Source organism: Salvia miltiorrhiza, chromosome 1 (genome assembly GCF_028751815.1).
Source record: "Salvia miltiorrhiza cultivar Shanhuang (shh) chromosome 1, IMPLAD_Smil_shh, whole genome shotgun sequence".
In the NCBI taxonomy this organism is placed as follows: domain Eukaryota; kingdom Viridiplantae; phylum Streptophyta; class Magnoliopsida; order Lamiales; family Lamiaceae; genus Salvia; species Salvia miltiorrhiza.
The window spans coordinates 53,920,466-53,947,730 of record NC_080387.1 but is presented as its reverse complement, the minus strand read 5'-3'; the positions used below and the strand labels follow the sequence as shown (position 1 = coordinate 53,947,730).

Sequence of the window (27,265 nt, the reverse complement as noted above, 5' to 3'; positions counted from 1 at the left end):
CTCTCCGACCCAGCCGCCGCCTAAGCCCTAGAACCCCAACCACTCGATTTTAGAAATCGCAGAGCAACGATTTTAGGACCTCAAACAAGCAAACAAACAAAACCTCCTAAAACGTAGCAAAACAAACAAAACCTCCACCAAATCGCCGTCGTCTAAGCCCTATAACCCCAACCACTCGATTTTAGAAATCGCAGAGCAACGATTTGGTGGATCTGTGTTCCTGGTTTTTCCGGCGAAGATCAATGTTTTTTTTTAATAATTTAAAAGAGCTTGACAAAACGACGTCGTTTTACTACATCGAAAAATCGTCCACGTCAACAAAATCCGACAGCCACGTCACCACCGATCAAGGTGGTAGTCAATGCGGGTGCAATTTGCGATAAAATTAAAAGGTGGTGTATTCTGGGGCTATTTTTGAAGGTCATGATATGCAAATTCAATGAAAGTTCGTGTACTTTTCGGCTATTAACCCTATTTTTTATCTATAGATGCATCTAACGAAGTATAATTATACGGTTGGTTATGAGATTTTAATACAATTTTATTGAGTAATTAAAAGTGGATAATAATGAACAAACACATAAAATATAGCATAATTTTCTGCTTGCAGCGTTTTATCTTTAAAAGATTTAATAATTTTTAATTTTTATCTTCGATGTAACTCGAACACTATATTTGTATTGTTGCTCTTCCAATAAATTACTACTATCATTCTTAAAATGTAGGGCTTCACCTGCATAATAATTAGTTTGTACTAATATAAATACGTCCTATTGAGATATTTTCTTTTGTACTTTCGAGTTAGATTTTGATAAGCAAAATATAACTAGCTAGGGTTCGTTTTCTCTTCTTCTTCTCATGTATATTTCGGTATTATTTAAATTAACGAAGATATTTGACTATTATTTTGTTGCTTCTGCTGCATGACATGGTGTGTATGGTAGAGAGACCTTATGTTTGTTATGTACTAGAGATATTATACCATCAATTCGCTATTACTTGATTGTTGCAACTAAAATGCTTCACTTATAGCCTAAACGATAAAGTTGAAACACAATCATTAAAATTTGTATGAGATCGTTGGTTTGATTTAAGTTGAATAAACCTTGCGTGAGTTGTATTTTTATTTGTTTGATTGTTTTGATTTAGTTTATACTAGGTTAATTGTTCATTTATGAGTGGATTGATTAATTCGTTGTAATATATGTTCGGTTTCGTAGTATAGTGGTAGATGAAAATTAAAGAATATTAAATGAAAAAGAAAAAAGAAATTTCAATTTCTGAGTTGGCCGTTCTTCTCTGAGCTCTCTCTTCCCATGCATGTCTGTTTCGCAGTGATTATTCCCACTCTCTCTCACCCATCACCATGCCTCATTTTCTCTCACTCATCACCATGCCTCGCAAGCGGAAGCAGGTACGTTTTTTGTCCATAATTTATGTGTTTATTGATGCTCGATTTTCGTTTTCGATTTTGTGTTGCCGCGGTGGGAGACCCCTCAGAGCATGTTTGGCTAAGCTTATTTTAGAGAGCTTATAAGATGATGTGTAAGTAGTTGTTAAAGTTTTTTGATAGAAATTGAAGAGAGATAAAATTAGAAGGATATATGATGGAAATAACAAACTATATTAGAAATATCTTTTATGAAATGATTATTGTTTATAAGATTAAGAAAGAAGAAGTTGTGCTTGACGAACTTCGGGGATTTTATAAATTGTTACCGCTTATATTTGAAGGTTATAAGCTGTTTAAGAGTTTATTTTGCCGAACATTTCTCACGAGCTTATATAAGTTATTTTAAGGTGCTTATAAGTTCGGCCAAACACCCACTTAATCACGTTATGGTATTTTATCATATGGATTGTCTGGCGATCAGCGATTGAGCTGTTCATGTGGTGTGGAAATTTATCATATGATGATGTGAAGTACTTCTTCTTTCTTTAATCTCTGTTTCTACTTTTGGAACTACTAGTGTTTGGTGGTATTTTGCATTCTTGTCTGAATTCGGGTTTACTATTTCTGACCTGCTACTCTTGCTAGCTTACTTGGTTTAAGAGATAGCTGTACCTGGTCCTGGTTGTGTGTTTAGCTACGTGGCATTAGTGGTAACTGAATGCATATTGTGAAACATCTCAGCGACGAGGAGTCAGTGAAGAACACAGACGGGTGAAGAAGTCGAAAGTCCACAAGTTGCCTGCCTCGTTGCCTTCAGCTTCAGTAAGTGGCTTCACTGCAGTAGTGGGACTAAATTCAGTTGATCAAACGACCAAACTAGGCAATGGAGTCCAAACGGAATCTGCTGCTGTTTTGAGCAAGGTTCTTAGCGATGAATCATTGGAAAGCTTCACCACTGACAGCTCGACATCCTCACTCGCACAAGTTAGAGCAGCTTTCTATCCTAAATTTGAAAATGAGAAGTCCGATCAAGAGGTAAGCTATCCCATCTATGCTAACTTCTAGTGTTACAAATACCTTAGCTTATTAGACAGATGATTATTGATTGTTTGAAGTGACGTTTATGACATTAGTGGTTCATGTTCTTTAGTCTGAATACGTGTTGGTAAAAAATTAAATGAGTCACAAATGTAACTTTAGCTGTTAGCAGCTGGAGTTAGTATTTTGTTTCTTCATATACTTTTGAGAATGTTATGTCTACATGTTCGATTTTTCTTAATGCATATCTTGCAGGTTAGGAAAAGGATGATAGAGATGGTTTCCAAAGGCTTGGCTACAGTGGAGGTGAGGCAATGGACTTTTCAATGTCTCTTTTTCACCTTACTAATAAAAGAACTTATTAGTTATCTTCGCATTGTATATTGCGTTCTTCCCCCTTCTTTTCCCTCGTTCTAGCCTTAATGACTGCATCTGAGATTTCTTGTAACTTTGATTTTTACAGGTTTCACTCAAGCACTCTGGCTCACTTTTCATGTATGCCGGACACGAGGGAGGAGCATATGCCAAGAATAGCTATGGGAATATGTAAGTCCATTATTGATGGATCCTCATAGCCTGCACTTTCTCTTTTGCTATTCTTTCTGGCATCCATTTTCTCATGCATTGATTTCAATATTACTGCCATGTTTAGAGATGAAAGGTCACGTGTTAAGTTTTTTACTTGGATGTGCAAGCCTATTAAATTACATATAAACACATGTGACTCACGACCAATTAATTTTGCTGGAGCTATCCAAAGAAAAGGGAAGAAACAGAGTAGCAGGCCAAGTTCGTAGCAATTGTTAACGTTTGGTTTGCTTTAAAAGTATCAAACATCTTTCAGGCATTGTATGTTTGAGCATTTGAAGAGATTAGGGTATGTTTTTCGTACATGCAGTATAGTCTGAAAATAAGAAAAGACATTTGAAAATTTGAGTTCCAATTGGTCTGTATTGCTTTTGTTGCTTTGCTGCTTTCCCATTTATTGTTTAATGAAGGACTTCGTAATTCTACATGTGTATTACAGTTACACTGCAGTTGGTGTTTTTGTACTTGGGCGCATGTTTTGCGAAGCTTGGGGTTCACAAGCCAGCGAGAAGCAATCTGAGTTCAATCAGTTTCTTGAGGTAAGTCTGGAATGAGATAACTATGCCTAAGTCTAAGTCAAAAGGTGAAATTAACTGTTCTTTTATTAGCTGAAGAGCTGACATCTAAAATTTCAACTTCTGAGTTTTGAGATTGAATTAAGCGAATACAACTTTTTATCATTTTAGCTTCAGCATCACATGGTTTGTAGAACTTTCATTAGTTTCATTCCTAAATTCCACTGAAGATATGCTGTCATCCAGTTCATGCATGCATTGCTATATTAAGAAGAATGTCACACTTGATAAGATATTATAATAGTATATGGGCATCTGGTAAGATTTTTTTGCACTCTTTCATGTCTCTTCGGGTTCTTCTTTTCTGGTTTCTTCTTGTAATCTAAAATAAATGAATCACCTTTTTTGTCTACTTAAGAGAAATCGTATGTGCGTATCAATGGAGCTCGTTACTGCTGTATTAGGAGACCATGGGCAACGTCCTCGTGAAGATTATGGTGAGTGGACCAGAAAATATTCTCATTGATTCCTTGATATTGACTATGGGGATAGCCATGAATATATTGTTAAATAAACTTTTTGTGTTGAAGCATCACCTTAGAAAGATGCCAATAATCTCATTCAGCAACCGAATTTCCTTATGTGCTTAATTGCAGTTTGCTATATTCCATTTCTTGCTTTTCTTTTTCATAAGTTTAGAAAGTTGAAGGTTTACTGAAAGTATCATATACTTCAGAATATGTATTCCGTGCAAGTTGCACTTGTTGTCTACTGTAAAGGGTAAAAAGAAACTTTATGTTTCTTTTTACACACATATTTCCTTAAAGTGGATATGAGATAGGACTAATGATGAGAGGCACTTGCAGATCAAGCACTTGATTTAGTCATGTTCTTTGGAGCAAACATGATTGCGTAATTTATTCTTTTGTACTTCTTTTGGTTATGCAGATGATATTTGTTATTTTGGCGCATATGGCCAAAGGGCATAATAATCATTAGTTCCTATTTATTTTGTATTGATTTTATAACTGTACTTTTATGAAACTACTGGTGAAAGCTTCTCGTCCAAATTCAGTTTGAGTGTTGGTTTTAAACATTAAGGTTTGTGTGCCGCCATTTTGCTGATACACTTTTCCATTTTCCTACAGTGGTTGTGACTGCTGTCACAGAGTTGGGCAATGGAAAACCAAAATTCTACTCAACCCCTGATCTTATCAGTTTTTGTAGGAAATGGCGTCTACCGTCGAATCATGTGTGGTTATTCTCAACAAGGTGAGTTTTGATCTATCATTGTACGAGTGTAGAAGAAATTCTGTTGCTTGATGATGCTTGGAAACTTACTTTGATTTCGTATCAAAGATAACAAGCCCAAAACTGACTTGAATGATTGTTGATCTACTTTATGAAGAAAGACAATTCTTGGTTCAGCTTTCTGACCTGGCTAAGCTGGTGAAAGTTAAAAATTATGATCAGAAACTTCTTTTTATGCATTTGTATATTGTCTCTCTATTTCAGGAAATCTGTAATGTCATTTTTTGCGGCTTTCGATGCACTCTGGGAGGAAGGAACAGCAACCACTGTATGCAAAGCTCTTGAGGAAGTTGCAGATATATCAGTACCTGGTAAAGTTAGAACTAGATTGAGAGTACAACTTTATATAATGTTTGTTCCAATTTTCTTGTGTTTATCATGGTTTAATATTAGCTGTTGACAGATGATTGTTGTTTAGTTCTTTCTACTCTTGCCCATGCCTGTGGGTTTTTTCCATTGTGTTGTAGGTTCTTCCATTTTCACATTTTTTTTTACTATACCACTATTTTAAATGTATATATCATGTGTGCCTACAGCTTCTTTTACTATGGCCTGTGTCTTGTTCAATATTGTGTGATATGGAAGTTTGTAAACCATAATCTGATAAATCAGATATGAGGCTGAGAACTTCCTCATTTGTCTTGTTCTTTGAGTTTATTTTGTATGTCTAATTTCTTGCTTGCAGCTAATCCATCCTCAACATTCACAATATTCATATATATATAGTTATTAGATTACTTGCATAAAAAGCTGGTCTGTATTCCTTTCCCTTACCTGCAGGATCAAAAGATCATACAATGGTGCAGGGTGAGATCTTGGAAGGTCTAGTGGCTCGGATAGTAAGCCAGGGGAGCTCAGAACATATGAAGCAGGTTTTGAGAGACTATCCTCCACCACCTATGGAGGGAGGTAATCTGCTTTATCTGAATTATATCTTCTTTTATGCAGAAAAGTGATATCAGATGCACCATACTTATATGTGCTAGCTTATGGGAAATCATATGGGTTCACTGTCAATTAAATAAGCTTTTAACGAACAAAGAAAAGAATACCTATTCCAAAACCTTTATTGAAGGATCAGTTCTAGTTTTCTGATTACAGTTCAATATTTGAGTCACTATGTTTCATAATTGTTGATATTGTGATGTGTCATTTTGGACACTGTACTCTGATGAGATATCATATTATTTTAGGAAGTTTTACCATCCATATCATTTGAAAAGTTTTACATTGAGTCTCAAACTTATGTGCTTATTGTGATTGTTTTGGTGCTAGTTGCAAGAAATTTTCTCTTATTTTTTGTGTATTTGCTATTGTATTTACTAGGCAACAACTGTTTCCAGGATTTGTAGTTACATGCCAAAAATAATGGTCTCTCTGTTACACGGACTTCAGTTTTATTTCATATCTTTTGCAATTTGGGTTCCCATAATGAAAAATCTTGCTGCTTACTCCAAATTCTTTGATCGATATGTGATTTTAGTTTATGTTGCATGAACCTGCTACCTGTATTATATGCACCTTAATTAACTACTCTGACTTGATTTTTTGTTGATTTGTGCACTTCTGTCTAAAAATTGCAATCCAGTTGTTCTCGGATCTAGCCTGCGTGAAGTATGTGCTGCAAACAGAACTGGAAAGCAGGTTATCTGATGGTTCTTCTATCAAGATTCTTAATTTACTAAAATTTCTAGGTTTTGTGCTTGGAATGTTCATTTTCTTTATGTTGTTTGGCTCTACAGCAAATTATGGCACTTCTTAAGAGTGTTGGTACATCTTTCTGCCCAAACTATTTGGACTGGTTTGGAATTGAAGCCTCTGATAGTCATTCAAGAAATGCAGATCAATCAGTTCTGTCAAAGTTTCTGCGAACCCGTCCAGCAGATTTTTCTACTACCAAATTACAGGTTTGCTTTTTTCTAGCAACTTATTCATGAGTTTGAAAAATGGGAGAAATCGGGAAAGGAAAAACAGGGGCCTATATATGGGTTGCAGAAACTCTTTGACAGCAAGGTGAAGCTTTTTCCTTGTTGAAATTTGAGAAGTGTTCCACCTGTTCTTTGTGGACAGGTGGACCGAGAGTTATAGTTTGTCGGCTTTTCACTTTCCTTCTCTAAATCATGTCAATGCTTTAGTATCCTGATAGGTAATTGTCCAGTTCAGTGTCATCAACTTGATTTGCCTCTGCTCCAGGACATGGTTCGACTGATGACAGAAAAGCGCTACCGTGCTGCTTTTAAGTTTTATCATAACTTTCATAAAGTTGGCTCTGCCACAAATGGCAGTCTTCATCTTAAGATGGTTATATGTGTACACGTTGACTCAACTTTTAAACGGTACCAGAAAGAGATGAGGTGCGATGAAGTCCATAAATCTATTGATGCTATTTACATTAGCTGTAAACCTATTATGCTTTTACTATTCCCATAGAACTACTTTAGATGTTATGAATATAGTTCTTCCTGTAATCTGTTTCTGTTTATGAACAAATATGTCTTGTTGTAGGGATAATCCTGATTTGTGGCCACTATATCGAGGTATATATTTGCTCTGAATTCGAGCATTGTATCTTTGTTTTCATGTGCTTATTATTCCTTGAATTTCATTGCTTATCTCTGAAATCAATGTTTGTCGCTTCCCCAGGTTTTTTTGCCGACCTGAACTTATACGAGTCTAATATGGGAAGAGCTGTAGAGCTCCCCACGGTAACTAGTTCTAGGAGTGGCTTAAATGGTGAATCAGAAAAAGGTGATTTAGCTGATGAAGATGCAAACCTGATGATCAAATTGAAGCTCCTTCCGTATATGGTAAGAGATGTTTTGCCCTGCCTTCATCAATTACTCAGATTATTGTAGGTTGTTTGATTAAATTTCACCTAATTCTCTTCAGTAGTTTGAAATGATGTCTTAATTTATGTCCCAATCGTCATTATTCATGGTACTTTATAAGTAACAACCACTATGCACTTATTGATATGTGGCTAACCGGGCCATTGACCCCGCCCTTGATCATATTATGTTTTATGCAAAATAAGGAAATATATTTCCACATATAGACAAGATCATGTAAAAACATGTTCAATTTATTATGCTTGATAATTTTGGAGGGTTGTTCAATAGGAGATTCTTCCTTTATTGAGTTATTCTACTGTTATTTTCGAACATACAGATACGGACCTTTCTGATTCGGAATGGCTTGTCTATTCTTTTTAAGAAAGGTGGAGCTGCATACAAGATGTACTACATGAGGTACGTTTCCCTAAAAACCTAATACTTTTGGCTGGCTTCTTATCTTATACTCCCTCCGTCCCTTAACAGTGTGCATTTTTTGCCATTTTGGTACGTCCCACAAAAGTGCATTTTCCATTTTTCGACACTACCCCACCTTAAACCCTTTATTTTTACCTCCACTTTCTCAACTTATTCACAATTTTACCACAAGTGACCCATCACAAATCCCTTATTTTCTATTCCCACTATCATAACACTACAATAAAAGTGGGTCCCTTTCTCCACTCATAACACACTCTTAAGACTAGCTTTACTAATGACCGCACAACCGGTCGTGGGAATAAGACAAAATTTTGAAACCAAAAAAAATGATTAAAAAATTGGAACATTGATAACCGGTTGGTGCTGCAAATTGCAGACCAACCCAAAAGATGACCTTTTTAATCAAATAAATAGTCGACACTTGGCCTTGTGTTATTAAAAGTATGTTAATAAATAATATAAAAAGAAAAAATATTTAGGTTGTAATGGGTTATTGATAAAGTATAAAAGTTGTAGGATTTAAATAAATTATAGATTGTAGATGTGGAAGAGAGAGAAATAAATTTTTTATTAAAAGATTGGGTTGTTGAGGTCATTGATAAAGATAGTCTAAGGGACGGGAGGTCGTATGATTTTCTTGTAAAGGTTTAGACTTTCGAGGTCTTCTAAACAAATATATTTGCATGACCGTGTCCTAATAATAAAAGTAGTGTGCTTTTCTGTTGTGTCTAACTATTATTTGTCCAATCTAGGCAAATGAAGTTATGGAATACTTCAGCAGCAAAGCGAAGGCAGCTCAGCAAGATGCTGGATGAATGGTATTTCTTTATATCTATCTAGAATCTACATTCTCTGCAAAATTTCAATCCAGTATGTGATTTTTTTTTTTGCACCTATGTAGGGCTGTATATATTTGTATGAAATATGGACACAAACAACTGTCGTTGTCCACATATCTTAGTGAAGCAGAGCCATTTCTTGAGCAATATGCAAAGCGCAGTCCCAAAAATCAAGCTTTGATTGGGTCTGCTGGTGGTTTGGTTAGAAATGAAGATTTCATGGCCATTGATGAGGGAATTCAAGATGAGGAGGGTGACCTTGAACCAGAGAGAGATATAATACCTTCAACTCCAACTCCCATTGTCAAGGAAACCATCGCTAAGGATCACGGGCTTATCGTTTTCTTTCCAGGTACGAGTTAAATTCAGTTTTATAGACTTTATGAGTGTCACTGCAGATTATGAGAATTTCCTTGTCCTGTCCTGGAATAATATTTTAGCTCAAAAGAGAAGAAAACCACTTTGCTTCTTAAAGAATTTTTTAATAATAATATCATTGCCCTTGGAACTCTTTCTGGAATAATAATATTGTTCCAGTATGAAGCAAATTCAGCCTGATCTTAATTTTGGAAACTTTTCTACCACATTATGCATCAGCATTACTAAAACCAAGAAATTACATTAATAAAAATGTTCGAACATACTCCCTATTTGAATACATGTTTCCGTTGATTTCTGTGTATGCGCGCATGTCTGTTGCATGATGCTTATCCAGGAAAGGATCTACTGCTTGATTTTAGCCCTGTGGTTAATTCCTAATCTTTTATTTTTCTGAGTTGCGTTGTCAATTTCCAATGTAGGAATCCCAGGTTGTGCTAAGTCAGCACTCTGTAAAGAGATACTGAGTTCCCCTGGAAGGCTTGGTGATGATCGTCCAGTGCATAGTTTGATGGGTGATCTTATCAAAGGTATATATCTGAATCTCATTTTTCCTGCAATTTCCTAATTATAGTGTCTGTCACAATATATCATTGGTGTTATTAACATTGTCATTGATGTTTTGATCAAAATGTGGATATTGTCTTTTTTGGGCAAGTAAAATTTGATCATCTGATCTTTATATGGACACAGACACACATATTTCCATCTCAACAGGACCGGGCTAGGCAAAGTTTTGATGAACCACCTTTCTCTAATATTGGAACTGTTTCTTTAAAAGTTTACAGTAGCCAATTTCCTCATAAAATGACAGAATGCATTCGATCAGCATAGGCTTTATTTGGAGGGGAGTGCTTTAAATGGCACATTACTAGCACAACAATCACAAAAACATTTTCTGTAAAAGGGTTTTGTGTACGTTGTATGATGCGAATTATTTGATCATTATTGTTTCTTTGGTTCTAGTTCATTATATTGTATCTCAATTAACATATTGTAACATAATTAGCGAGATACTGGCCGAAGGTTGCTCAAGCGTACCGCAAGAAACCAAACTCTATTATGCTTGCTGACAAAAATGCTCCCAATGAAGAAGTTTGGAGACAGGTCATAAATTTTTTTCTTTCCATCTTTAGTGTGGCTATTTTGTACAGTAGACAGTAGTAGTGGTTTTAAGTTTGTCGGATGGTCTTTCTTCATTTTAAAAGAAGCTCTTAGTTTCTCACCCCTCTTCTAAATGTTAATGTTACTGGTAACATGCTATCATCTTGTAAGGACAAGATTTTTGGGGGTAAGGGGCATGTAAGATTTTGTTGAGTTTAACTTAATTTGTATGTTGTCAAAATCTTTGTAGATTGAGGACATGTGTCTCAGCACAGGGGCATCTTCTGTTCCGGTCATACCGGACTCAGAAGGTGAATTTCTTCCTCGGATTCTTATCGTTTCTTTAGTAACTCTGATTATTAATCTGTCCAGTTCAACTTGCTTCTGTTTTTTTGGAAACGATGCAGGGACCGAATCAAATCCATTCTCGCTCGATGCTCTTGCTGTTTTCATGTTCCGGGTGCTTCACCGTGCTAATCATCCTGTAATAATGATATCAGCTGTTTGTCCTCTTCTTCCATTCCTGGAAAAGTTAAAACTGATAACTAGTTTCTCATCTTGCGTCCTCTAGGGAAATCTCGACAGTTCAACTCCGCATGCTGGTTACGTGTTGTTGAAGTTCTACCATCTTTATGAGGGCAAGGTACAGTTATTTCAGTCTGTTGTGGAAAAACTGTTACATCTGTCTGAAACAATTTTGTTCTTTAACATGATGCCATGTCCTACAATCTTTAGGACCGCGAGGAGTTTGAAACGGAGTTAATAGAACGTTTTGGCTTGATTGTAAAGATACCTCTATTGGAACCCAAAAGGTACGTCAGTGATTCATTTATATGACTAATTGGCAAGACACAGCTCTCTCTCTCTCTCTCTCTGATTTGCTGAGGGCTTACAGTCTTTTTATATAACTCTGCATGTGAAAAAGGCCTCCTTTACCTGAAACTGTGAGGTCTACTTTGGAGGAAGGATTGAGTTTATACAAACTTCATAGCAGAGAACATCGAAAGTAAGGCCCCGCCCCACTCTGTGTATCTATCTTAAAAAGCCTTATAAAGCAGAGAGGGGTTATCCAGCTTATATATTGAAAGCACAAACTTTACCAAGTCAACGTGGGACAAACGGGACTTCAACATCTTTTAAGCTATATATAATTCTTGTCTTTTTGTTGGTTCAGTCTCGTTGATTTGACGTTTCAATGCTTCTTATCTGCTAGTTTGGATTCCTCTAAAGGCCAATATATCGATAAGTGGACTCAATGGGAGAAGCAATTACGCGATACCTTGTCAGCAAATTCTGAATATCTCAATTCCATTCAGGTCAGTGTCATCGCTCTCATTTTCATCTGTGCAAATGGTGCCAAATATCCTATCTGCTTAGTCAGTGAATGGTTGATCGCCTTGTTATGTAGCTTGAGTAAAAATCCGGTACTCCTGTTCTAGGTCTCATTTCGCGTCTCTGCTGAGAAAGTTATCGAACAACTCAAAGCAATCATCGCAAAGGGAGATCATAAAGCACCTAGTATTAGTATTATAAAACGGAATCCTGGCGCCATTGTCTTTGCTGCTGTCACTCTGCCTGTTTCAGAAATCATCAATGTCATTCACAATGTAAGTGGATCAGTACTAATCCTACAACAAGAAATCATTTTGGAGAAAGTGTCGAAGAGTTGATTATTTGTAATGGTGGAATAGTTAGGTAGGAAGGATCACAGAGTTGAAGCTTTTCTGAGGGGCAAGGATTTGGAAAGCAGCCTCAGAAAATGCCACCTAACTCTGGCTCATAGGCGAAAGCACGGTGTAGCTGCTGTGGCCAGTTTTGTGCCGTTTCTCAACCAGAAGGTTTCCGTTGCTGTGCGTGGGTTGCTGTTCTCGAAGAAGCTGGCAGCGTTGGAAGCTGATCCCGGGGCAGTCGACGAGGAGAAGATCAATTCCAAGAATGAATGGCCGCATGTGACAGTGTGGTGTGGTGAAGGTGTTGCAGCCAAAGAAGCAAGTACCTTGCCTCAGTTAGGTGCACAAGGAAAGGCCACTCGTGTTAAGATCAATCCACCCATCACCATCACCGGAGTTGTGGAGTTGTTCTGACTTTTTTTCATTTTTTTATCTCAAACTTTGGATGCCCAATTTTGCAGCATGGATTCTTAATTAGGATGCTGATGATCAAGGTATAATACTCATAATTTTAGTTTGATGTGTAAATAGCAACTAGCTGAAATTTTTGACAGAGCAAACAGATAATATCCTTCATCATCTGAAAATATTAAAATAGTTTTAAGAGAGAGTGGCACGTATTTTTAATAATTATAGTTGAGTATAGCGAAGAAAAATGTCCGATCTTAGGAGTATTAAAGTGGATAATGAGATTTAGGTTAAATTAAAGTGATGGATCTTAGTAAAATAGGTAAATAAATTGATATATTAAAGATTTATTACTTATATTGATTTGTTGTGGGATAGTGTATGTAAATGAAATATAATTATTTTTTGTGAATATTTTGAAATCTAAAAATTATAATTATTTTTATGGAAGGAAGGGATTAACTTTTTTGTATACTATGTTTGAATAATTTGTCCGTTCTATCCTGAATAAGAGTTTTATTTAGAAATATAATATGAGCGGATTAATAAAATAGCCGTTTTAAGATAATAAAGATATACTTTAGCCATTAATGTAAAAGATAAGATTAGCCACTTTCAAAATAATAAATAAGTTAATTGAGAATTGCTCTTTAAATATGATTTCACAACTAAGAATTGAGGTTTGGTCATGAATTTTCTTGTTTAAAAAACAATCCAAATTTGATTGTGAATTGACTTAGTGAAAGAGCAATTCACAATCGAGTAAACATAGTCTTGAACTCATCAATCAAGAGCAAAGTAATACTTTAAGCTAAAAAAATGGTTTTTTTTTGAGCTCATTTGATACGCGATATGAAATAAGTCGTGATATATTTGATTTCGATATTTTTTTTACTATATGTCATATCCATCCCACTCCAATATGCTCATTTTTTTTGGGCACGGAGATTAAAAAAATTTACTTTTTAGTATGAAAGTGATAGAAAAGTGGTGTGGTCTACACCAATTAAGTACACTTGTTTTACTCAAAATGGAAATCGGGCCTATTAGAGTGGGACATTCCAAAAAGGAAAACGAGCCTATTGGAGTGGGACGGAGGGAGTATAATGTATTAAAATTATATAAAGTTAATGATAGTCATAATTATGATTTGTATTATGTATACCACCTATGAAGGTGGTAACAAAATTCTTCAAATCAGTATAATATTTTTGAACTTTTATTTTATTAAGGTTCGTGTATTTTGAATTATTTATTACCAAATAAAATATTAAAGCGTCATAAATATATTATACACTATAATCACATGTACCAAACTAGCCCTTATAATATAAAAATTACTGTTTATATATATTACTCGTATTATAATAATTTGTCCATTAGTAAGTGAAATATTTCAATATAGTATATTCTTTTAGTTAAGTATTCTATAGATAGATAGTGTCAAACTTCAAAAAAGTAAAGTAGTTCATAACATATATAATCCCTTATTTCTGAAAAGGGTGTATCTGGAAAGGAAAAGGATTCACTTCCGTAAAATCCCATATAAAATAAAGTTATGTGTCTAATCAGGGATTCATGGATATTTTCTGATAAATTACCATCAAAGATAATTAAAATTAAATAAAGCTAAAGAAAATTATCATCAAAATCAAAATCCCATTTTCTTAAGAAAAATATTTTTTAAATCCTTTTTTTTCTCTTCCTTGGAAGCGATATATTCAGCTCCCCTATTTATATTTCTGTAGCCAAAATCCCTAAATAGGTTCCGAATCCGCGATTCCCAATTTCTCGCCCTAAACAAACCCCACACTCTCGCTCTCAAATCGATTCCCATGGCGTCCGCGTCGGAGAACTCCGGCAAGAAGATTGTCCTCCGAAGCTCCGACGCTGAGGTGTTCGAGGTGGACGAGGCGGTCGCCGTCGAGTCCCAGACGATCAAGCACATGATCGAGGACGACTGCGTCGACAACATCATTCCAATCCCCAACGTCACCGGCAAAATCCTCTCCAAGGTCATCGAGTACTGCAAAAAACACGTCGATGCCGCCGCCACCTCCGCTTCAAACAAGGCCGAGGACAAGGTCGCCTCATCTGATGACGAACTCAAGAGTTTCGACGCCGACTTCGTCAAAGTCGATCAGGCTACGCTCTTCGACCTTATTTTGGTACATTTTTTAAGATTCAGTGTTATTGCTGTTTTTCTAGGTTTTCTAGGCTGTGCTGTTTTCGTTACTAGATTTAGTTTTGCTTTGGGAGTTAGGGTTTTCTTCTATGCTACTTGTTTGCAGTATGTTTTTCTATTTCTCTGCAATAACTGTCTAATTACTTTATTACTTGCTCGCGTTTGTATATTGGGCGGGTTATATGCTTTAAACTTCATAATGTTGGTTTTGTAAGTTTCAAGCTGTTGGTTTTGACCTATTTTCTGTTATCTTCTAACAGCACGTTCAAATTTGAGGTTAGAACTTTGTATTTAGATTGATTTGGATAAGATATTCTGGTGGTATTACGATTAGTACTGCATTGGCGAATTTTTTTTCTTGTCATGACTTGTAGTCTTTGTTTTTTTAATATGCTTCTCTGCTTTCGATATGATTACCTAGCAATTTTTTTCATTCTCTGTAACTTTTGAAGCTGGATCGGTTGCATGCCTGTTCTACTGTCATGCTTTTCCTTTCTCTTGATATATATTGAACTTTAAATTAAGTTCACGGATCATTGTCGATTGAGACACGACTGTGGTAAGTTCCTCTATGAATATCTACTGCTGTCTCTATATCCTTGAGTCATTTTTTGTTTTCCAATATATTCTGACATCAGAAGCAGCTGATTTCTTTTCGTACTTATTTATAGTTGTTTGTGTGGGTGCACCCGTAATTGTTATATTCTGATTTCTAAAGGAAGTCATTGACCATGTCATTTGTTAGGAGAGGCCATTGGTGAGTATTGCAACTTTCTAGGAATATCAGGGCAGTGACTTATATGGTGTGATTTGTGTGATTCTCATAAGCTTAACAATGACCATGATACATACATCACTGGTTAACTCAAATTTTAGTAACCTTTAGACTATTTGAATATGCTTCTGCAACTGCACCATGTCTCAGATGAGTGCTTGAGGCTTATTCAATATATATATTTTTTCTTTAGTTTATCGGTCATCTCATACAGTTAATTGAGTAAAAATTCTTTCAATCATCGCTTGTTCTGCAATCTACTGAAAGAGCAATATGATAACCAGTTAACCAAATAGGTTTCCTTCTCCCTTCAGATTTGCTACACTCTTAATACATTGGTGCTTCTGTGGTAAATAAAGTTTGTAAATCTAACTATTGATGATTTCACTTTCGAAATGAAGAAATTATTTTAGATCTTTTGAGAATCTACTTCTTACCATTCTCAATCTCAAGTACTGATTCAGTGCGCGGCTCAGATGGACTGTGGAAGAAATCAGTCGTATCCTTGTTTGGTGATTAACTGCACAGATAACCTCATTGACACTTTGCTACACCTTCCTTACTAAAAGAGATACGAGTGTACATTTACTTGATTTTGAAAGTGTTGAGCATATGATGAATACGGATTTCTACTATTTTAAACCTTTGCAGGCTGCTAACTACCTGAATATCAAGAGCCTTCTGGATCTGACTTGCCAAACAGTTGCTGACATGATCAAGGGGAAAACTCCGGAGGAGATTAGGAAGACTTTCAACATCAAGAATGATTTCACTCCTGAAGAGGAAGAAGAAGTCCGAAGAGAAAACCAGTGGGCTTTCGAGTAATAGTACCAACCATTTTGGCTTGTGAAATCAAGTGCTACTCGTTGCTTATGGCTTATTTTGTTAATCTTTTGTGTCGAATGTGTTGTGAAGTTTGGTTTCCTATGCCATGGCTCCCAACTTAAAACTTTGATTGGGTAATACCTATTTCACTATGAATCTATGATTATATTCGTGCAGAATCTTCTAGTATTTCTAATGCCATCTACAAGGATTGATTAATTAGTATGATCTTCTGATTCCCAAATCGTTCAAATCCCTATTTGTACTTGGCTTGTGATTAGGGTTCTCATTCATTTGAGACTTTACCGCAGAAATGTCAGTCTACCAAATTCCGAGCTCTACAAGGATTGATTTGTAGGAATCTTTTTCTAAAGTTTAGATTTTCTTAATACATATAAAAGGCGTTTGGTTTGAGTGATAAGGCATGATTGATAAAATAATCCACCTTAATCAAGTGTTTGATTTGCATGATTGAGCTCGTGCTTGATAACTCGGGCCGCATGTAATAACTCAAATAAGTGATTGTTTAATCACTCTTTCGATCTTATCAATCCTATCAATTTTATCTATCACATCCATCAAGCCACAAACACTACGAGAATATCTCTCTCCAAACAAGATGGACATTTCCAATAATACTTGCTACTACTAGTTTATGAACTCCGAAAATCAAAATCGTCCAAAAAAAGAAAACTGTAACAATCGGCTTTCTTCTGTATTCGTGTTAAATGTTCACCTTTTCCGTTGTGAAACCAGTTATATTATACATGCAAGTAAATGGGCATACCTAGTGTTTGTATCCCTCTGCTGAAATATCACTTTATAATGGGATATTAGCATCAAGATCGGAGATCCTGCAGGTCTCCCATCAACTATCTAGAGTTGGTTACACTAAAACTAGGCGACGAAAGCTTTCTAACCCTAATTCTCATCCCACATATCTTGCACCACAGAGCTTCATTAAACAATATTATAACAACTGCATTGTTCAAAAGTTCCTTCTTTCCACATAATATCCTGTTATTCATCAGCATCTCAGTTTCTAGCAGGCCAAAGAGGAAACAAGTAACTAAAAAGAACTCCCACAATTGCCTCATAACATAAGGGTTCAAAACAGATGTTCATCACCAGACTTATGTAGGAGCTAACAAAGCATCATAAGTTTCTAGGTGATACCGAACAAGAACGCAATCCAGTTTTTAATACCATGAATCGAGAGGTCTGACCGCTGAGGTGTTAGCTACTCGTTCAACCTCTTCTTGGCAGCGTCCTCTTCCGCTTTCATCTTCCTCTCCCATCTTCTCTTCTTATAATCATCCAACATCTTGGGCATCTCCCCCATAAGTCTAGCAGTATTCGCTCGCTTCTCAGCAGCCAGCCTATCAACCTTGTGCCCTTTCCTCTTGGTCTTCATCTCCTTCCGCTCTGGATCAAATTCCCAATCACCTCCAGCAAGGAGGACCTCTTTGCGGATCCGAGCCCTGTGACGTGCACTGATAGCTAGAGGCTTCCAAGCACCAAGCTCCCAGTAACCCCACACACCCTTCGACAGCTCATCTCTGTATTTCGTCAGCTTCTCTCGCCACGGGTACTGGTATTCTCCAACTGCTTTTGCAACAGATTTCACTGCTTTCCCAGCCATTCCTGAAACCATAGTAGTCGCAAACAATGTGACAACGAAGCCCAACTCAATTGGCAAAACTCTTCCCTTTCAACCATTAGGTTGGGGGTTCGAGTCATCGCCACGGAAATGAGGAACCATTATTTGATTATCTTTTAGGGAAAATAAATAAATATATAGAAAAATTGGTACAAAATGTGAGTGGTGTGTGTGTGTGTGGCATCAGACATTTTGACAAACAACTTAGCTGCATATCTTCACAATCAAACATTTCAATCACGATGAGGAAGCTTCAATCATCACGCACAACATGAATGCTGGTGACACTAAATACAGAAGATTAAAACCTAAATCAATTTCCCTTTCAGTTAACAAGTAATCACAACAGTAATTTAACGAGAAGTGGCGTTATACCTCAAGCCCAATCAAATGTCTTGACTCTTCTAATTAACGACATACATGATACACTTCAATTTGCGCATAATTAGAAATATTTCCTACTGTAGTTCTCCAGAGAATTAAATGAAGAAATATATATAAAAAAATGCAATTTCGGCAACAATAAGAAGCTTTTTAATTGGAAATCAAATTTTCAATAAAGCGTGTGAACAAAAAGAAAAAATGAAATTAATCGAATTCACCAAAACAATAACAAAAATGGAAGATTAGCTGAAGATTAAACCTTTTTGGAGTCTGAAAATGGCGAGTTGTAGTCGAGGAAGATGGAGATTTGCAGCCGCTCGCCCTTCACTCTAATTTCCCTCTTTCACTTGCAGCCCTTGTTTGCCAAAATCTTGAAAAACCCCAATACTTTCCAACTTGTTAATCATTTTTTTAGGCATCCAAGTTGTTAATCGAAATACTCTATTTTTTTCAAAACTATATTCAATTAAGAATTTAAAGATTTTTTTATTTATTTTAAAAGTCCATAGATATTCAATTTAAAATTTAAAAAGTCTTTAAAAATTTGTTGATATTCAATTATTACTTTTAAATGTCCAAATGATATTAAAATTTTATAAAATTCTAATATGTTATATTTTATACCTCTCTAGAAATTTCACATCTCCATAAGAGATTTTGACATATTTTGCGTCTCTTCCCTCATAGATGAAACGTCAACAAAAAAAGAAGACCACCTGATCTGAACAAATGTGAAAAGACATTTTAGGTTCTTCAAATTTAATCCGTCAACCCTTACTATTAATAATTATCAAAATTGTGGGTACGAGATAATTTGTAGCATAAATTGTCAAATTTATCATAAATCAGTTGAAGTGGGCATGATATAATTTGTAGCAATAGCTTGACGACTATTCCAATCCTTAATATTACAAATTATCAAAACTTTTCAAAGATTAATTAATTTATTTTTTAGTGCGTCTGCGTATGCAATGCTTTTGACCAACTGGTTTGTATATTTATGTTTATATATATTTACAGTATGCTAATATGTTACTTATTGTACTTTATTTATCCAATTTTGACTTTTCATCAAATATCTCAAAGAACAAATATCTAGAGCAAAATTTGAAATCATATGTTTTTTATTTACAAGCATATTGCATATACATATCACTACATAAGATCTTATTTCAATTTGTATTCATTTATTATATCATATGTTTTTATAAACATTTTTTTTATATTTCAATTTGCATTATTTATTACTTCCTCCGTCCCATTAAAAGTGACAGGTTGCTTCATTGCACGTAAAATAAGGAGAACGTGTAAAGTGGTTAAAAATGGTAGGACATATACTTTTTTATGTGTTAAATTTTACTTATTTATGGAACAAGCCACTTATAATAGGACAACCTAAAATGGAATACAAACTATTTTTAATGGAACGGAGGAGTATGTTTTTTGATAACTACTTTTTTCTTATAATAATCTATATAAAGTTTATAAAAATAAAGATAAATAATTCTAACAGAATTCGTTAATGGAATTAAGATAATTCATGAAATTGACAATCTATAGATTTTAATCTATCAAATCTTTTAAATTGTTAATTGAATACACCTCTAAATACTTAAATATATCCTAACTTACATATGTAATTCTTTTTCCATCATCAACTTTTTAAACTTGAAAATTAAGTAGGATCACTGTTTTGTGGCTGTAATTTTTTAAAAGAATTGGAAATCGAGCTTACACGACATTAAAAAAAAAAAAAGTTACATATATGCTTTAAGGTAAAATTCACAATGATTTTATATTTGACTCAAATATCGAAAAGTTTGCCGAGAGATATCCTTTAAACTATAATTTACCTAAAAAGATTTGCAATCATACCGTGATTTGGCAAGCACAAAAACACATGTGGTCATCTGATAATTTGAAATAAATTAAAGTATATATTAACCACAATTCTGATTTATCAATCATAATTAAAATTTGATTATAACGAATACATATATATTTGGAGTTGTGTTCGCTATCGAAAGGAAAGAAAGCGACCATATTTTTGACATAGATTGCGTTAAACGTTTGCTATCGAAACAAAACATACAATCATAGTTTGTGTTATATCATTCACATCGAATATCGTGTTTGCCGTATGCATATTGGTTAAGTAGTCCATATATGAATAAGGTAATGAGCTGTAGCTTTCATCAAACGCACAGAAAAGCAATATGAATCATTAAACTTAAGATATGTGGCCCTTCATAATTTTTCTTCCTTTGATAATTTGCATAAATTAATATATATGGTCGAGGGCTTCTTTTCTTTTGTAATACTTGAGCATCAGATTTGCACTTGTTCTACAAAAAATAGGGTAAAAATTTGATTAAATTATTCAATCTAGGAAAATAAAATACCAAACTCACATATAACAATCATTACCAGTATTCTTGCCTAATGCAATACAAACTTATAGTAATAAATTCCAACCAAAACTAAGTTTAGGCTCATTGCATCTTGAATATTTCTTCTCAATAAACCAATAGATATTGTCTTCAAATTATTCGTTAAAAAATACTACTTAGAGAGCCTGAGAAAATGGCAAGACCACACAACACACACAAATCACTGAAATCCACAAAAGGGTTTTATATAATCCACAACCATAGCAAACTTGTGCAGATCAATCAAAAGATGAAGCAATCATGGAGTGAGTATAACATTCATGCACATCCAGTGACAAAATAATCTTACACCAGCAGCATTCAATCGACATAAAAACACATCTGTCACAAGTGCCCTATACTTGGACTTGAGATGTGCATATTATGATATGCCCCAAAATGTAGGAAGCAAATTCGATGGAAGCGAATTAGTAGCAAGAATATTCAAAAATGAGTGAAGAGCACATATCATAATGGTATTCAAGAGGCATTGCAAGTATCAACCAAAACCATGCAGAGCTTCACTCTCATGTTGGGCAAAGAAACCAATATTTTTTTTTTTGTTTTCGTAATGCCCGTGTACTGAAGAAAGTGCACCTTATATCGTCTCTCCTGGTTGCTTCCAAAAATCAACTAGTGAACAGGACAAGTACAAACAGTTGTCCATGTGGTGAGATAAACTAGGTCAGCTCCGTATTCTTCTCCAATCCTTCTTGTGTCTGATAAATTACAAATACTCCGTCATCCCTCTCCTCGTGCTGTATATACACAAAACATACTATTACACGTAAGGCAAAAATACTAGCACCAAAACGCATATGGGGCATAATTAAGGATAAGTAACCAACCTTGGCTGTGCAAAACTTTCGTTGAAGAACATGTCACGAGCTACTCGAATGGTCTTCATCAGTGTTATCTCCATTCGCTAACCCAGACTGGTTAGTTGAATCCGCAGGTAACTGACCAGCAGCCATTTCCATGTGACCTGCCCTCGCATCAACATTGCCATTCGCATGGACTATGGCATCACCCAGTGAGACCTCTTGTAATGAGGTTGCCAGAACATTTTCCGGAGCTGAACTTGAGGCGCCGGAGCCAGAATCAGAATTGACGACACCAGTCGAAAGTAAAAACTTACTCCAGTCATTACGCTTCCTAACCTTGTCATCCTGTGAAAAGAAGAAAAAAGTGACGCAAATTTGCTGCCAAGTATTCTTTCAATCTGGAAAACCCAGAATCAGTAGATAGTACAAAGAAAAAAAGTCGTTTACTGTAAAACAAACATGTTATGGAGAAAAGAATTCACAACTAGGTAGACAAGGTATCAATAGATGGAAACATTCTTCAGAATTTGAGTACAACACAAGCTTGAGACGGGTCAGTTGAAGATAACACAAAAAGAAGTCATGAAAGGAAAGCTGACCTGTATTTCCACAACCATAGAATGTCTCAAGGACTCCAAAATCAAAGGGATGTCGTTTGTTAAAAGCTGAACCTGAAAAAGGCAGACGTGAAAACAACCTTGATCTGTGCATTAGACATCACTAAAACAAAAATGAAACGAAGACTCCACCAATCAGTTTCCAAAATAAAGAGTAAGTTCAGTTTCCCTCCCAAGGTATTTACCACAACAAATTCTAACACTAAGAAAAAGCATACATCACATTTCCATATACATTTTGTAGAAACTTCAAGCAGAACATTTTCAAAAACTAGAAGAAAACCAGACCTAGTAAAAAGGTTTCTGGAATTTCAGGAGGGACAAAAGGTTTGACAACCATAGCTTGTCCAATCCTTTCAAACATAACAGAGGAATTTTATAACGAGAAGAACATCCTTCAGTATAACTTAATAAAACTTTCTTTCAAAATATCATGAAACCTTTTCTATTCAGTCTAACAGTAACAGATATGCTCAATCAGATAGAAGTAAGCATTCATTTAGAAGAGCACGCCTTGCAGCAAAAGATTGGCGAGAAAAATATCTTACTACCAGAATACCTTAATAAAAATACTGTAAACAAGCAAAAGTAGTCAATGAGCATATCCACACTAATGTCTGGGTAATTAGTAATAATGTAATATGCACAATATGCATTCTCCATCTGAACAGAAGTGTATGACAGACTTTGTTACAGAGTAATTGATGAAAGAAATCTGATTCTTGTTTTAAAACTGTCTCCGAGATCATTCACAAGAAATCCAGGTCTACTCACCAAGCTTAGCAGATAAATAGTAAAAGAAAGACCAAATTTAAATTCATCCAAGGGAGAAATCATCAAATCAAGTATCAAACATAAGACATAGTTCATGCAAACTGTGCAGGGTTAAATATGAGAAATAAACACTATGATGAGCTTAATATCTTGAGAAGGTATAAATAGATTACATAAAAATACAATAATATATCCAACAGCAACTTACTCGCCGAAATGTGGCTATCTCAGAAACGGGCACCCAGCCATGATCGTCCATCTTAGACCTCAAATAGCTATCTTTCACCAAATTATCATCGCTGGGACAACATTCAAACTTACTTCAGCATCATTTGTCTAGTGGGGCATACAAAAAGCAAAGTGATAAAAAATACCAGCAGAAGTTTAACACCTATATAACTTTTCAATGAAAATAACCTGAAGTAAAAGTCTATTTGCTTGACAATCATATTTGTTAATGGATTCTCGTTAGCAGGAGGGAAAATCATTGGCTGCAGAGGAGGGACAATGGGCATAGCCCTAAAAGACTCTGGTGGCATAGGTGGCACATAGATAAAAGGAGTCGTCATATCTGAGAGTTGAAAACAAATGTTAGAAAACCTTAACAGTCGAGCTCTAACAGATAAGCAGATTACACTGCAGACTCACCAAAGCCCATTTGACCAGGGAAAACTCTCATGGGTGGGGGTGCCATAAACGGGGCAGCACCAGGTGGCAGTGGAGGTGGCATATATCCCATGGGAGGGGGAGCATACTGAGGGGGATGATGAACTTCTCTGCGATCTTGATCACGCCTTCCTCCATGGTTGTTGTGGTACTGTCCATCTCCGCGAGGACGGGGGCCATAGTTATTCCTCCTTGAATTACTCCTCTGATTAGAATGGTCATTGCCAGTAGGTGACTGTGAGGCCCCAACTCCTCCCATAGGTCTTGGACCTCTAACAGAATTATCTAGAACAGCAGGAATCATCCCAAACGGTACTTCAAAAACAGGAAATGGTGGTGGCATTGGGAGAGAGGGCTGATTAAAAGTACCCTGAGATGGTCCACTCCCTGAGGAGCTACCTCCACCACCCCCACCCCCACCACCGCCACTGCCACCACGATGATTCCTTCTTATTCTAGCAGGATTTGGATTATTTCCCCCGGAATTACCATGATTACCATGTGCACTACTATGAGCTGATCGTTGAGGAGGTTGCGATATTATAGGAGCCTGTCAAACCAAACGAAATGATAAACAGAAAAACCATTCAATGATTAAAAAACCACTATGCCTTCCATTTATTGAAAGCCTCCTTTATCACACACAAGCATGCCAAGCAGAGAAAAAGTATTTCAAAATGCGTATATCTTCAATGTATTAGACACAATTTCTCACAATATGTACTTGTGAAGAATTTTCACTGGAAAAAATCGGTTACCAAACCATTAAGAAATACATTTCAAAAGCAATGCACAGAAACAAGGGCACAGTCACATTAAAGTATGAAACCCTAATTAAGATCAGTTAAAATCCATACGTACATTAACCTGCGACGAAGGGGCTGATCCATCAGAGACGGGCCTAGAAGCATCCGACGACGATCTCTGAACAGGCCGGGTGGTCTCCGAGAGCGTGGGCCAAGAGACGGCGCCACCCATAACAGAAGCGGGCTCAGCAACGCCGTTCAGCGGCCTGTTCCAAGCCGGCCTCCTCGGGCCACCAGCATTGCTGTCGCCGTTATTCTCAGAGTTTTCCGGGTGGGGTTCTGAGCCCGAAGTCTCAATCAAAGAGTTATCCAAGGCGGAAGCCTCCTCCGCCGGAGGAGAAGACGAAGAACCAGGCGAGGTGGCCGCGGCGGCGGCAGTGGGGGAGGAGTTCTGCTCGGAATCTCCGCGGACAACCGAAGCCCACGGAGAGTGGAGGCTCCGCCGGCGTGATTGGGGACTGCTGACCCCGCCGCCGTTGGGGACGGCGTCTCCGGAAGGGGGCGAGCTGTCCGACACCATTAAAGGAAGACACAGAAAGAAGCAAAATCTATACCAAACCAAACACAAAGCGAACGAAGAAAATCAGAATTTTGTGTGTGAAAAACTAAATGTGTTTGTGTGAGAGCATCGATATATACAGATTGAGAATAGAGGGCGAATTGGAATAAGAATCAACGAATGATAAGGTGGTGATCGGAGCGTAGATTAGGGTTTCGGCCGCCAAGTGCAGCGATCAAGACCTTTTTTTTCTCTCTCTAAAGTAGAGTATTTAGTGTGTGTTGTGTGAGAGAGCGGTGAGGGCTGTATACCGGTGCCAGGTGAGGTGACCCAATTCCCTTAACAATAATGCTATTTCCACACAAATACTTTTAAAATAAATTTATTTAAATACCTTAAAACGGGCTATTACTCTCCTAATCCGTTACAAATCCCTCCTTCTTTTACTTCTATACTTTGCTTTATATTTACTCACCAAAGATAGGGTATTACTACTTTTAGAATAAAATAGGTGATATTTTTTTATGTATTAAGATAAATGTTGCATCATTAATCATTGTATGAAAGGAATGATTGAAAGACTTGAGATTAATGATTTTTTTTAAATAAAAATATTTATAAGGATAAAAAATAGAAAAAAATGTGGATTCATGTATTAAAAGGAAAAGTATTTCAATTTTCATGAACATCAAAAATAATAATTGTGCCATATTTTTCATGGACGAATTAAGTAATTGTTAATATGCATATCTTATTTACAAATAAGGGACCATGTATGTAAATAACTTAACTTTTACTATATTTTGGTCTTTTACTATATTTTGGTTTTGCACGCTATAAAAAATTAGAATTAATAATTATTGAATTTTTAATTTAATTTGATTTTTTTAGTTGAAGCTGAATTCCGACCACATTTAAAAATAACGTAATGCCAACGTGTCATAATTAAGAGTATGTGGCACATACATGACATATCTAATAATACGACGTGGAAATGAAAGAGGAAAATATCAAATTCATGAATTGGGCTCAAAAACATGTTCAATTTGGGCCACCTCGGATTCAAAGATGGCGGCTATCATGCCGGCGATTCCACCTTTGATTTCTCTCCTTTGTTGCCCTCATTACCGACGAGGGCACCTCTTTTCGTCTCGTTGATACATTTATGAGGTTGCACCACTACAACTCTAAAATTATCATAATACGTAAAATTGTTCAAACACTCAAATTAATTCGAAGAAGCTTGAGTCGCTTTTTTAAAAAAGGGAAAAGGTGCAGATTGGCCCCGAAGTAGTAGCCCCTATAGCGTATAAACCCTCTTACTCATTATGTGTGCAACTAAACCCCTGAACTCCAAGAAAATGGTGCAAATTCCCCCCTCTGACCTAACTCCGTTAAGTGTCCGTTAACGTTAAAGTTTAATTGCACACTCTACTTCAGGGGTGGATCTGCACATTAATTTTTTTTTATATATATAATTTCAGCAACCCACCTCCGGCATCAACTTAACCGCCCCCCGTACTCATCGGATCCAACTTACACTTTGTCAGCTCGCACGCGCTCAATCTCTTGATCGTCGACTGCTTACCACCGACATGCAGCAGCATCACCAACTCCAGATGTGGATCTGGATCGAATCCTACTTGGTCCAAATCCATATCCGTATTTTTTTTACTTAGGTCAGGATCCGGTCCAAATCCATTAGGTTCAAAAAAACGAGATTCATGTTCAGATCCATTAGATTCACAGGGTCTCGAGTCCTGACCCGGATCCATTCTTTTTTCTCTTTTAAAATAAATTTACAAATATTAAATTAACCAAAAATAAAATCATAATTATTATCTAGAGTTTTAATAATTATTCAAAAATAAATAAATAAAATTTAAATATATATTATATAGATAAATATATACACAATTAATATAATAAGATAAGCCTAAAATGTTAAGGTGTTGAAGGAGATGCTGTTGTGCGGGGCGGTGAAGAAGCTGGTGGCGTTGCTGCATGTAAGCGGTGGGCAGTCGACAACCAAGAGATTGAGCGGTGGGCAATCGACAAGGTGCAAGTCAAAATCGATGAGTACGGGGGCGGTTAAGTTGATGCCGGAGATGGGTTGCTGAAATTATAAAAATAAAAAAAATTAAGGTGCAGATTCACCCCTGAAGTAGAGGGTGCAATTAAACTCAAACGTTAACGGACACTTAACGGTGTTAGGTCAGAGGGGGGAATTTGCACCATTTTCTCAGAGTTCAGGGGTTTAGTTGCACACACAGTGAGTAAGAGGGGTTATATGCTATAGGGGCTA

At 36.2% G+C, this 27,265-nt stretch overlaps 4 protein-coding genes across 7 annotated transcripts; 2 read left to right on the top strand and 2 right to left on the bottom strand.

Annotated features, from left to right (window-relative positions):
• The first annotated feature begins 765 nt into the window (after window positions 1–765).
• LOC130993674 (tRNA ligase 1-like) lies at window positions 766–12,712 on the top strand. 2 transcript variants are annotated; one of them, XM_057918679.1, is made up of 28 exons: window positions 766–835; window positions 1,336–1,414; window positions 2,135–2,428; window positions 2,687–2,737; window positions 2,895–2,977; window positions 3,459–3,558; window positions 3,953–4,031; window positions 4,683–4,806; window positions 5,050–5,156; window positions 5,626–5,754; window positions 6,434–6,489; window positions 6,588–6,752; window positions 7,039–7,199; window positions 7,351–7,382; window positions 7,489–7,652; window positions 8,014–8,093; window positions 8,870–8,935; window positions 9,019–9,308; window positions 9,757–9,864; window positions 10,344–10,441; window positions 10,689–10,749; window positions 10,846–10,922; window positions 11,010–11,081; window positions 11,174–11,250; window positions 11,364–11,444; window positions 11,652–11,754; window positions 11,878–12,045; window positions 12,134–12,301. In XM_057918679.1, exons 2-28 carry the CDS (start codon window positions 1,367–1,369, stop codon window positions 12,164–12,166), a joined length of 2,907 nt encoding a protein of 968 aa, XP_057774662.1. In that variant the 5' UTR covers window positions 766–835; window positions 1,336–1,366; the 3' UTR covers window positions 12,167–12,301. The 2 variants fall into 2 exon arrangements, with proteins under 2 accessions (XP_057774662.1, XP_057774652.1); XM_057918669.1 differs by having other exon boundaries at window positions 773–835; window positions 12,130–12,712.
• Window positions 12,713–14,022: 1,310 nt separating this feature from the next.
• LOC130994372 (SKP1-like protein 1A) lies at window positions 14,023–16,480 on the top strand. Its single transcript, XM_057919418.1, has 2 exons — window positions 14,023–14,684; window positions 16,128–16,480. The coding sequence occupies exons 1-2, from the start codon at window positions 14,352–14,354 to the stop codon at window positions 16,299–16,301; spliced, it is 507 nt and encodes a 168-aa protein (XP_057775401.1). The 5' UTR covers window positions 14,023–14,351; the 3' UTR covers window positions 16,302–16,480.
• A 777-nt stretch (window positions 16,481–17,257) lies between these two features.
• Window positions 17,258–19,078, bottom strand: LOC130994520 (uncharacterized). 3 transcript variants are annotated; one of them, XM_057919566.1, is made up of 2 exons: window positions 18,605–19,078; window positions 17,258–17,945 (listed from the first exon to the last, which is right to left on the bottom strand). In XM_057919566.1, the coding sequence occupies exon 2, from the start codon at window positions 17,941–17,943 to the stop codon at window positions 17,542–17,544; it is 402 nt and encodes a 133-aa protein (XP_057775549.1). In that variant the 5' UTR covers window positions 17,944–17,945; window positions 18,605–19,078; the 3' UTR covers window positions 17,258–17,541. The 3 variants fall into 3 exon arrangements, with proteins under 3 accessions (XP_057775549.1, XP_057775554.1, XP_057775559.1); XM_057919571.1 differs by having other exon boundaries at window positions 17,258–18,248; window positions 18,605–18,804; XM_057919576.1 differs by lacking the exon at window positions 18,605–19,078 and adding an exon at window positions 18,337–18,567 and having other exon boundaries at window positions 17,258–18,248.
• Window positions 19,079–21,025: 1,947 nt separating this feature from the next.
• Window positions 21,026–25,316, bottom strand: LOC130993901 (la-related protein 1B-like). The gene is made up of 8 exons (XM_057918940.1): window positions 25,101–25,316; window positions 24,517–25,009; window positions 23,638–24,205; window positions 23,407–23,560; window positions 23,198–23,288; window positions 22,198–22,269; window positions 21,623–21,943; window positions 21,026–21,532 (listed from the first exon to the last, which is right to left on the bottom strand). The coding sequence occupies exons 2-7, from the start codon at window positions 24,979–24,981 to the stop codon at window positions 21,656–21,658; spliced, it is 1,638 nt and encodes a 545-aa protein (XP_057774923.1). The 5' UTR covers window positions 24,982–25,009; window positions 25,101–25,316; the 3' UTR covers window positions 21,026–21,532; window positions 21,623–21,655.
• Window positions 25,317–27,265: the final 1,949 nt, after the last annotated feature.

Excerpts from the sequence above, each read along its gene's own strand:
- LOC130994372 (XM_057919418.1), top strand. The coding sequence starts at position 14,352 with ATGGCGTCCGCGTCGGAGAACTCCGGCAAGAAGATTGTCCTCCGAAGC. Across the intron at positions 14,685-16,127 it reads CGCTCTTCGACCTTATTTTG|GCTGCTAACTACCTGAATAT; the intron begins GTACATTTTTTA and ends AAACCTTTGCAG.
- LOC130993901 (XM_057918940.1), bottom strand. The coding sequence starts at position 24,981 with ATGGTGTCGGACAGCTCGCCCCCTTCCGGAGACGCCGTCCCCAACGGC. Across the intron at positions 24,206-24,516 it reads CCCCTTCGTCGCAGGTTAAT|GCTCCTATAATATCGCAACC; the intron begins GTACGTATGGAT and ends TTGGTTTGACAG. Across the intron at positions 23,561-23,637 it reads CCCTGGTCAAATGGGCTTTG|ATATGACGACTCCTTTTATC; the intron begins GTGAGTCTGCAG and ends TTCAACTCTCAG.
- LOC130993674 (XM_057918669.1), top strand. The coding sequence starts at position 1,367 with ATGCCTCATTTTCTCTCACTCATCACCATGCCTCGCAAGCGGAAGCAG. Across the intron at positions 6,490-6,587 it reads CAAACAGAACTGGAAAGCAG|CAAATTATGGCACTTCTTAA; the intron begins GTTATCTGATGG and ends TTGGCTCTACAG. Across the intron at positions 8,094-8,869 it reads TACAAGATGTACTACATGAG|GCAAATGAAGTTATGGAATA; the intron begins GTACGTTTCCCT and ends TGTCCAATCTAG.
- LOC130994520 (XM_057919571.1), bottom strand. The coding sequence starts at position 17,955 with ATGGTTTCAGGAATGGCTGGGAAAGCAGTGAAATCTGTTGCAAAAGCA.